Source organism: Notothenia coriiceps, unplaced genomic scaffold (genome assembly GCF_000735185.1).
Source record: "Notothenia coriiceps isolate Sejong01 unplaced genomic scaffold, NC01 NC01_scaffold00005788, whole genome shotgun sequence".
Lineage (NCBI taxonomy): Eukaryota > Metazoa > Chordata > Actinopteri > Perciformes > Nototheniidae > Notothenia > Notothenia coriiceps.
Window position 1 is genome coordinate 46,248 of NW_011338489.1, and position 10,368 is coordinate 56,615.

A 10,368-nucleotide genomic window follows, 5' to 3' on the forward strand; every position below is an offset into this window, starting at 1 on the left:
GACCTCTCTTTGCGACCGGTAAAGAGTTAGCCCTAGCTCCTACGGACGAACCATCGTTGTAGTCGTGACTGTCAGAAGACTCGCAGACGAAGTCTTCGCTCCGTTCTTGGAAGGGACCGTAAGACTTTTGTTTCTCACCTTGTCCGCTGTTCACACGTCACACGCAGTATACTCCCGGGGCGGAATATCAAAAGGCGGTTTCTAAACCCTTTAACCCAGGCTCGCGTTTCGCAAACACCCTAAAATTCCTGCGCTTCAGATGGGTAGACACGTTGGAAGCTTTGTAATGGGGGTTTGGTTCCCTGCGCCGGGAGCCACCTTAACGGTTCATACGACCCTCTACCCTTGTCCCGAAGCCGCCGTGAGCTACGTGCATCGTAGCGGAAACTTTATGTCAAAGGAGCTCTACTCTTTGCCGGGGACCGAACTAATGACTCGACTTATTGGGTCGCAGCATCTGGCGAATCGCTCTATAGCAGAACAATATCAATTCTATTGAGTTTGTATAGGTCCCATAAAACTTGACCGAAGCCATCTTGTCCTGTGTCACCACGTATCGTCGGTGATTACAGTTTCCTGTGTTTGAATTATAAAAATAAAAATAAAATGGTCCTACGTCACTGTGTTTATAAACCCTTCCGAATGCCGGGCAGATGTTGTGTCCCGTAGCCTTTTTACGAAAGGTTTGCGAAGCGGGTAAGTGAACTTACCCCACTGCATCTTCTAAACATTAAGTAAGTCCGGCTTGACGTAACACCCACTCGTACCGGTTACCGAAACCGTTCGTAGTGCTCGTAATAAGCCGTCCGAGCTACGAACCGTAGTCGGTTAGTTTAGGGCAAATACGTTTGGGGCGGTCACGTTCCGATCGGTTAGTTCTGGCGGCCGCTTCGACCCTCTCGGTCTGGCGTCAGTAAAGGAGTGTATACAGTTTGCTGCTTAATGCCATCGTTTAGTGGCAAAGAAATGCTTGTCTTGATAAATGGCCCTATGTTTGGCCTCCTTGGTCCGTACCTTCGCCTCACCGTCCGTCTCTGTCGACCACTTGACCATCCCAAAAGCGCGACAAACCTCTCAAATATAGTCAAATGACAGCAAAATTGTAACGATTAACGAAACATAACAGCCCCCGCCTCTAGTACACTAACCACAACAGCCGCAACGAGGTCTTTTTAGCGGTTGAGTCTGTGCGGAGTGAAGTTCTAAGAAACTACGAGACCATCACATCTGCCCGGCATTCGGAAGGGCTTCGGATGTCATAGGCGGCGCGGACGAACTTTTTAAATACTGTTTAAAGTTCACGTGAAAGGGGCGGGGTTAGCAACATTTGACCAATCACAAACAGGGACAAGTGTACTGACAGCGCAGTCATACTTCATTTATGAAAAGAAAACTAATGTTAGACAAATATGAGCTTTAACCATCCATGACTTAAACATATAATCCAGGATGCAAGCCACATAGCTGCACCTGCAAGGTGAATCCAGCTGGTAACAGAACAAGTGTTTGAATGCGTACATTAACAGGTTTATGATATCACTGCCCCGTCTAAGACACCATCTGACTTTCATTACATTTGACTCGAGTGTTTCCTCAACTTAATGTGTTGCTTCAAATAATACTTCTGCAGTATGTGACACTGTGAGTGTTGCACGGCCAGATACGGCTCAGCTGACTCAGATAAGGCGATATATGATACATTATGATATTGTATGATCGATGATCTGATTGATGATCTGATATTAATGATAAGTGCGACACGTCGGCGTCTTCTCTGCACACGGCAGTTTAAACTGTATTTCCTTTATCCTGTAATATGACTTGATAGATTTAAACTCCGCACACTGAGCTCTGATTGGTCACTGAATTGATTTCTTTTCTATACACGCCGGAGGCGGGCAGCGTCAGGTAAAAAAATTATATAACCTTCCCAAACCTGAGCCTCACGCGCCGCCTAGAGTGCAAGAGAATGAAATATGCTACATTACCATCTTCCTAGCATCCAAGCTATGCTATGCTATGTCCACACAGATATTGTTCTTTACTTGGTTGTTGAGGTTTTCGCTGGGTTGGTGAAACAATATTGGACACCTCATTATTCTGAAACACCAAGTCTGTCAAATGTCTTCTAACAGAAGCTCAAGGCTACATTTTCTGTAAAATAACAGACATTAGTTTGGGTTGGCAACATTTAACGTTAGCTCGTGCCACATTAGCATATGGTATCTCAACAGTGCAGGAAAGATAGCGTTCCTTATATGGTTGTTGACGTCGTCGCCGTGTTGGTCCGACAGCAGTCTCACGGCATTGCCTGTTATAGTCACAAAATTAATCTATTGATTCGTGTTCACCAACACGATTTCGCCATTTTTTTCGTGTCACAGAGAACGATTTTAAAAGCAATGTAAATAATAACAAATTAGAAGGAAAATCAGATTTAAAAAAATACAGATGTCAGTATTCCGACACAGAACGATTTTAGAAGCAATGTATTTATATTGGTAGTGTGTTTCGTGCCTCAATGAGATATCTTTGTGTCAAACCATCTTTTAAATTGATCAAATGAGGATAGATTAAAAAAAATGCAGAAATTAGTTTTTTTTACGTTGTGTATGTTGTTGTTGTTGTTGCTATGTTTACTTCTGAATGAGCTGAGATGACTCCATCAGAGTTAATGTTTAACCTCCAGCTCTTCTTCTGTTTGCATCCACCCCCCGAAATAACCCCCTGCTGCAACACACTCTCACTCCATAATCGTCCAGGAGCGACGTTTGGTCAGGGTCCCGTGGCGTGCAGTTGTGACGCTCCTAGGCTCCTTCAGCTTCATAAAGGGACGCAAATAGCTTTCAACTGATTGCAATGTCTGCTGACCTCTAATAATGGGGTCAGAGGTTAGAGTCAATGTTAGAGGGTGGGGGTGATCAGCTGGTCAGTTCTCACCATGGAAACAAAAGAAGTGATATTTTTATTATTAGCTATTATTATAGTAACTTTTCTGCCATTTGTTCATACATTTAAATCAATAGAAATCAGATTTTCTTAAACAAAATGTACAAAATTACCTTTTTACCCTTTTTGATTTTGATGATTATAAAATATATATGTATTTGTTTTTATTAATTATTTTGCAATTCACTTCTGTAATTTTGTGTTTTTATTTTGTGTATACCGTTTTTCTATTATTATTTCTTGTTATGTTTTTTTTAAGTTAATTTAAAATTGAAGGAATCTGTACAATTTTTATTTATTCATCTATTTTCATTATTTTAATTATACATATGTTTACTTTAATTTTAATTATACATATGTTTACTTTAATTTTAATTTTTTTAATTTTTTTAATTTTTGACCTGCTTAGTTTCTACTGAGAATAAAAGGACCACAAATACAAAGAGGAGAACAGGAGGAGCATCTTCATCCTCCTCATCCTCAGAGAGAGAGTGTGTGTGTGTGTGTGTGTGTGTGTGTGTGTGTGTGTGTGTGTGTGTGTGTGTGTGTGTGTGTGTGTGTGTGTGTGTGTGTGTGTGTGTGTGTTCTCTCTCAGGCTGCTCTCTCTGTCGGACTCTTTTCCTCCGGACTCTCACTGAAGGTAAAAATCTCTCTTTCATTTGAATTAAAGTCAGTTTTTATTTCCGCTAAAGTTTACAAAGAGCTTCGATACAAACGTTCGTGTTGCTTTAAATGTTTAAATAAAGTTTATTTAGAGGGTTTTTTATCCTGCTGAGACTCGAGAAGCCGTTTCTTTGGTTTGATGAAAGAAATCCGGGTTTAACGGAAAATAAATAAATAACACGTTAACGGATTTGAAAACGATTATAAACAAACACGAGTTAAAGTAGTGATAATATGAACTGATCTAGGGACGTCTTTTATTCATTTATGCCGTAACAAACCCTATTGAACAACATTTAACCGTTAATTAGAACCAATCAATGATCGATGTATTAATACGGATTATATAGAATAACCATTTAAACACGTAAACAATTGAACGTAAACAATTCATGTTTGGAGGAGATGTAATGTGCTCGAGGTCGTTATTATTATATTCTTTTATCCTGTATTATATTTCGGCAGCCCTTAAAGGGACCTTAAACTTAAGGAAAGCCACTATAAAGTAACATGTTTAAATGTGTTTTTAAGAATGTTTGTTTGTTATTTGAAAAGCTTATTATTTATCAGAAAGCTTTAAAGTTTTTTAACATAAATATAGACGTTTCATTATTAACCCTTAATGTGGCTTTAAGGGAAGTTGTGGCGAGATTTAAGGGGCATTTACTTGGCTAAAAACTCGTTTGAGAATCATGAATGGAGGTTTTATTGCCTGTCAATGGATTCATTTCAGCACTTTGCTTTGTTTGAGTAACTGAAATGTACGTAAAAGTGTACGATCTCCAGATTTAAGGGACAATTTGTGGATTAAAAAACGCGATTTTAGTGCTTAAAGTTGTTTTTAATGAGCCTCGTGCAAAGACTCAGTCATTGGAATATAATTGATGAACTCCTTATTGACTCTAAGTTATATGTCTTCAATCTGTAGGCTACTCTCTCTCTCTCTATATATATATAAAACAAAGCTAAAAGTATAAAATCTACATTTAATTTAAGGGACATTTTTTGCAATAAAAAACAGTTTTGAGGAGGTTTTATTAACTCAGTGTGAAACATTTCAGCAGTCTGTCCGCTTAAAGTGACTTAAAGCTGATCGGCTGCTTCACCAGTAAATCACATACAGATTTACCCTCCGTTTGTACAACAACAGCTTTGAAAGTTGCCTTTAACGAGCTGATAGGAGGCACTTTATAGACTTTCCGCCGGTTTTTCACGCGTAAAAGTTTGTTTTATTAACTCTTAAGTGACTCAAAGGGATATTTAAAGTACATTCAGGGAAGTCAAAGTGTAGATCCTGGTTAAGGGACTCTGAGTGTGTTTATGAAGTTGTTCCTAAAGATGTTTCCTCCACTAACGAGCTTATAAATACAGTTTATTGGAGCTCAGGTCAGAAGAATTTCATTGCCATTTCTACACTGCAGCTTTATGCCAATAAAACATTTGAATCTCTAACAGACTGACTTGAGATGAAACTTAAACCTGGAGGAAGTAGATTGTTGACTGATCAGTTCACAGCTTAACGGTCTTTTTGTCACCTTGTTTGTTTAATAATTTGTATTCAAATGTTCCTGTTGTGCCCCCCCCCCNCCCCTGCAGGACGATGCCCCTCCCACCCCCCGGACTCTTCTTTAAGGTTCAAGGTTCAAGGTTAGTTTATTTGTATATATTCAAAGTGCTCCACATTGGCATTTAATACATAATAATTTAAAACAAAACAAACACACAAACAAAAACAAAAACAAAAACAAAAAAAAGACAATTCATAAAAGCGATAAAATACGGGCTGCAGCTAAAAGTGCAATGATAAAGGATCTGAGGATAGGCTGCATTAAAAAGAAAGGTTTTTAATCTTGATTTAAAGGAACCCATGGTTTTGAAGGACCTCAGAATTTCAGGCAGTTTGTTCCAGGCTTGTGGTTAAATTAATAAAAGCTAAAAGCTGCCTCAGCAAATGTAGTTCTGACTCTGGAGACAACGAGTAAACCTCCTGATGATAAGAGAGCTCTGGCTCTAACAGTGAAGTCAAGTCAAAGTCCACTTTATTGTCAATCTTTCAGTTTGTGTGTACAGACAGAGAGATCAAAATACTGTTTCCCACAATCCTGAATACAAATGTAAAAATATGTATATCATCAGACACATTTATACATATGCACACATTAAGACATAAGTAAAAGCACAACAATCAATATATACAAAATAACAGTCACTTCAATATCTTTTGGAAATGTACAGACTGTCCATAGCATCTCTGACACGTACTCCCAATCCATTAGTGCTTTGTACGTTGACGTAGAATTTTGAAGTGTATCCTTTGTGTAAGAGGAAGCCAGTGCAGATTTTTGAGACCTGAGTTGATGTGGTCTATTCTCCTAGTTTTCAGGATGACCTGCTGACATGAAGGCTGAAGTGTGAGGACTCGGCGCCCCCTGGTGGACCCCCCGCTGCTCTGCAGGGCCATGGCTGAGGAAAGCTACTCCGACCTGATCGCCAAACACTACAACTTCACCGGGAAATACCGCAAGCCTCAGCAGGACTCGGGCCTGAAGGCGGACTCCGTGGTCTTCATCATCGTGTGCTGCTTCATCATCCTGGAGAACATCCTGGTGCTCACCACCATCTGGAGGACCAAGAAGTTCCACAAGCCCATGTACTACTTCATCGGGAACCTGGCGTTATCCGACCTGCTTGCCGGCGTCGTTTACACCGCCAACATCTTGCTTTCCGGCGCCAACACGTACAAATTGACGCCAACGCAGTGGTTTTGCCGGGAGGGGAGCATGTTCGTGGCGTTGGCAGCGTCTGTTTTCAGCCTTCTGGCCATCGCCATCGAACGCCACCTCACCATGCTGAAGATGAAGCTGCACAACAACGGGAACACGTGCCGCGTCTTCCTGCTGATCAGCACGGTGTGGATGATCGCGGCGGTTCTTGGCGGTCTTCCTCTGATGGGCTGGAACTGCATCCAAAGCATGACCCGATGCTCCACCGTTCTGCCGCTCTACCACAAGACCTACATCCTGTTCTGCACCACCGTCTTCAGCATCCTCCTCCTGGCCATCGTGGTTCTGTACGCCCGAATCTACGCTTTGGTGCGAACGCGCAGTCGCAAACTCGTCTTCCGCAAGGCGTCCAACGGCCGCGGGAACTCTGGCGCCAACATCAAAAGCTCAGAGAAGTCGATGGCTTTGTTGAAGACCGTCATCATCGTGTTGAGTTGCTTCATCGCCTGCTGGGCTCCGCTCTTCATCCTGTTGCTTCTCGACGCCGCCTGTGAGACGCTCAGCTGCCCAATCCTCTACAAAGCCGAGTGGTTTCTGGCTCTCGCCGTCCTAAACTCCGCCATGAACCCCCTCATCTACACGCTCACCAGCAACGAGATGCGCCGCGCCTTCCTCAAAACGCTGCTCTGCTGCACCGCATGCCTTCGACCCAAGTCCAAGTTCACGGGGCCGGTCATGGGGGTGGAGTTCAGCCGCAGCAAGTCGGATAACTCCTCCCACCCAAACAAAGACGAAGCTGAGTATTCGCCGAGGGGCACGACGACCTCTGGGAACGTCACCTCGTCATCTTAAAACCGGGTCGTACAGTTTGTGTTTCTGCAGAAAAAAACCGGCGTGAAAAGCGCTCGCCACAGACCTGGAACTCCAGCACTTAGAGAGACTTTCAGACTGGTGAACCAGCGAGACTCAGAGAGAGGCCGCCGCACTTTTTAAGAAGCTCACGCAGGAAATATCAACAAGTCCTCGACGATCAGCTTCATGTGGATCCTGAAGTTAAAGCATGATGAAGGTTTATAGTGCCAGCATTGTGAATCTGGAGATGTTGAGACCCTGAAGTTCGATGTTAGAAATGTACAGCAGGGTCCACAGAACTTAGAAACTGCCGGATGCTAACCTGCATATGTTGGGTCATTTGAACGATTAGCACAAGTTGTGTTAACTAACCCTAACCCTAATGGCGTCATGTGGACAATAGTTAAAATATGGCTTTCAATTTGGACACTTTTTGAGAGGTTTTGGATGTTATTTAGGGTGTTGGATCCATTTCTGACATTTTCAGGGTAACAAATGGCAGTTTTAACCAGAAAGGGCCATATGTGTAGTCTCTGTGGACTTATTCGACCACCATGAGTAGTGTTGCAACCATTGGATATACTGTAGAGAGCACAAGATGAACATCATTACCTCTACTGTTGACAACTTTTCTTCATATAAAAAAGCAATCTGTCCAATCCAGATGATCCGGAGTCCCCTAAAACCTCCAAATCAACCCAAAATTCATCAAAATCAGCCCACAGAGTACAAATATTGTCACTTTCTGGTTAAAACTGACATTTATGATCCTAAAAATGTCCGAGGTGGATTCAAGATCCTCAATAACCTCCAAAATTGCCCAATCAGCCAAGCCATGATGGTAATTAATGCAAATTATGCTAATTGTGCACATTGCCCAACGTATGCAGGTCATCATCCGGCAGTTTCTATGTTCATCATAACACTTTGGGGTACTCAACATTTCTGGGTTCACTATGATCTGCAACTAGACTAATAAAAGGGTTAAAGGTGAAGAACAGGTGTGAGCTTCATAGAAAGTGCTCGTGTTCCTCGTAGTAGAAGAAGAAGAAGAAGAAGAAGGAGAACCAGACTTTGTACTGACCCTCTAAGAACAACTAGAACCCGTAACGCTTAAACTCACAGCTGTCAAATATTTAAGAATTCAAATTAATTCATGGAGATTTTCTTTGTTTTCCTCCACTTCCCTTAAGAAATACGTATTCGTGAATCCAGAGTTCAGGCGCTTCTTCAGATCCAAGATTTAGGTTCATGTCTTTTTCTGTTATACCTGGAAACATAGGAATAAACAGTGGTGTAGTGGTCGTTGGACGCGGGGGATCCCCGACCCCCCACTTTTTTTAAGCATGATTTTAATAAATATAAAATCTTTGCCAGTGTTATCAGTTGCAAATGTGTATTTGTTGTAATAATGACTTCAACAATACATTTCCAGTAATATAATAAAAACGTAGCTCAAGTATTTATGCAACTTGATTGAAGCGTGTGTGTGTGTGAGGGGCAGCACCGTGTGTGTGTGTAGGGTGACCAGGTGTCCCACTTTGTGTGGGACTGCACACACAGCAGTTGTATCATTTGTCCCGCGTCCCACAAATTGAGACTATGTCCCGCATTTGAGTGACAGTCGCGCAGAAAGGCCGGCACTGCCCTTTATTATTATATTTTTTAAACGGCATCATGTAAGTTGCGCTGACAGGCGACAGAGGTCCACAGTGTACCCCCACCCCCCGTTGACAGTTCACGAGAGCGTCCATAGTGTCTCCCCCCCACCCCGTCCACCCAGTAAAAGAATCCCCACTACACCACTGGTTATGTCTAATTAAATGTTGGAAACCACTGCTGAAATGTACCACAAGGTGGCAGGAGAGATCCAGAGCATCCAGGAAGTGTACTCATGTTCCTATCATGCATTCGACACAATCCAACAAGGCTAACATTGTGTTTAAAACAGTGTAGGTGTCGAATTAAAGAGGGACACGTGTCCTTTAAGCATTTAATCAAACTGGAGAGAGTCCAATAAACATGGACAGATTAAACTTCTCTTAACGTGGAAGACGAATAACCCAACTGTGTGGACTGAAGCTGACTTCACAAGTTTTACCATATAAGAGTTTACACAGTATACAAACGTTGCATTGGGAGCTAATCGGCTGTTTCTCACACAGACAGCCTCAGTAGAAAGTGCGTTCAGGCTGCCCTTTACTACAACGGGTTACGTAACCGGCTGCAACACCCCCGCAGAGGGTTTTCAGTTGAGGGGCGTGAGACAGAAAAACGTATCGGTATCTGATCAGAGTCTCTAGTTTTGAGGGATTGGCATAATTCAGCGCTAACCCTTGCTGATACATGTGTTCCAACAGGAACTGGCAGTGTCGAGATTATACACGTGTGTGTTGTGTGTGGTGTGTGTGAGTGTGTGGTGTGTGTGTAGTGTTGTTTTTGTTGTGTTGTGTGAGAGGGAGTAATTATTACGACGCATTCTCAGAGGACAACTTTAAACAAAATTACCCTCAATTTATTTCACCAATGTTTTTCTTTTACAGAGTATGGGAGAAGAACGCAGATCCTGCTACTGAGTAAAGTAGAAGTACTCAGATCTTGTACTTGACTTAAAAGTAGAAGTACTCGTCTTGTACTTGAGAAAATAAGAGTTACTCCAGATCTTGGTACTTGAGTAAAGTAGATAATCCAGATATTGTATTTGAGTAAAGTTGAAGTACTGACAGATATTGTTTGGTAAAGTTTGAAGTACTCAGACTGTACTTGAAAGAAGTAAGAAGTACTCGATCTTCGTACATATGAGTAAAAGTAGAATACTCGATCTGAGTTAAAGTAGATGGTACTACGATCTTGTATGATGAGTAGAAGTAAGTACTCAGATCTTCCTTGAGTAAAAAATGAATACTACAGACTTTTGTAACTTGGTACGAAGTAAAAGTAATCAGAATCTTGTACTTGAGTAAATAGAAAGTACTCGATCGGTCTTGAGTAGAATGAAAAGGTTACTCCAGGATCTTGCACTTTGAGTTAAGTAGAGTACTCAAGTCTTGTACTTGAGTAAAGTAGGAAGTACCAGAGGCTGGAGGAAATACCTGTTACAGTAAAGTCATGCATTCAAATGTTCCTCAAGTTAAAAGTAAAAAGTATTCCTCATCAAAATAAGTGGAAGTAGTAGCAGAAA

General features: G+C 41.8%; 1 protein-coding gene across 2 annotated transcripts; it reads left to right on the forward strand.

Annotated features, from left to right (window-relative positions):
- Positions 1-3,501: 3,501 nt before the first annotated feature.
- s1pr1 (sphingosine-1-phosphate receptor 1) lies at positions 3,502-8,569 on the forward strand. Of its 2 annotated transcripts, XR_798092.1 has the most exons (4): positions 3,502-3,589; positions 5,209-5,259; positions 5,989-7,627; positions 7,704-8,569. XR_798092.1 is itself a non-coding variant. In XM_010768554.1 (3 exons), exon 3 carries the CDS (start codon positions 6,072-6,074, stop codon positions 7,185-7,187), a length of 1,116 nt encoding a protein of 371 aa, XP_010766856.1. In that variant the 5' UTR covers positions 3,502-3,589; positions 5,209-5,259; positions 5,989-6,071; the 3' UTR covers positions 7,188-8,569. The 2 variants fall into 2 exon arrangements, 1 of the variants encoding a protein (XP_010766856.1); XM_010768554.1 differs by having other exon boundaries at positions 5,989-8,569.
- Positions 8,570-10,368: the final 1,799 nt, after the last annotated feature.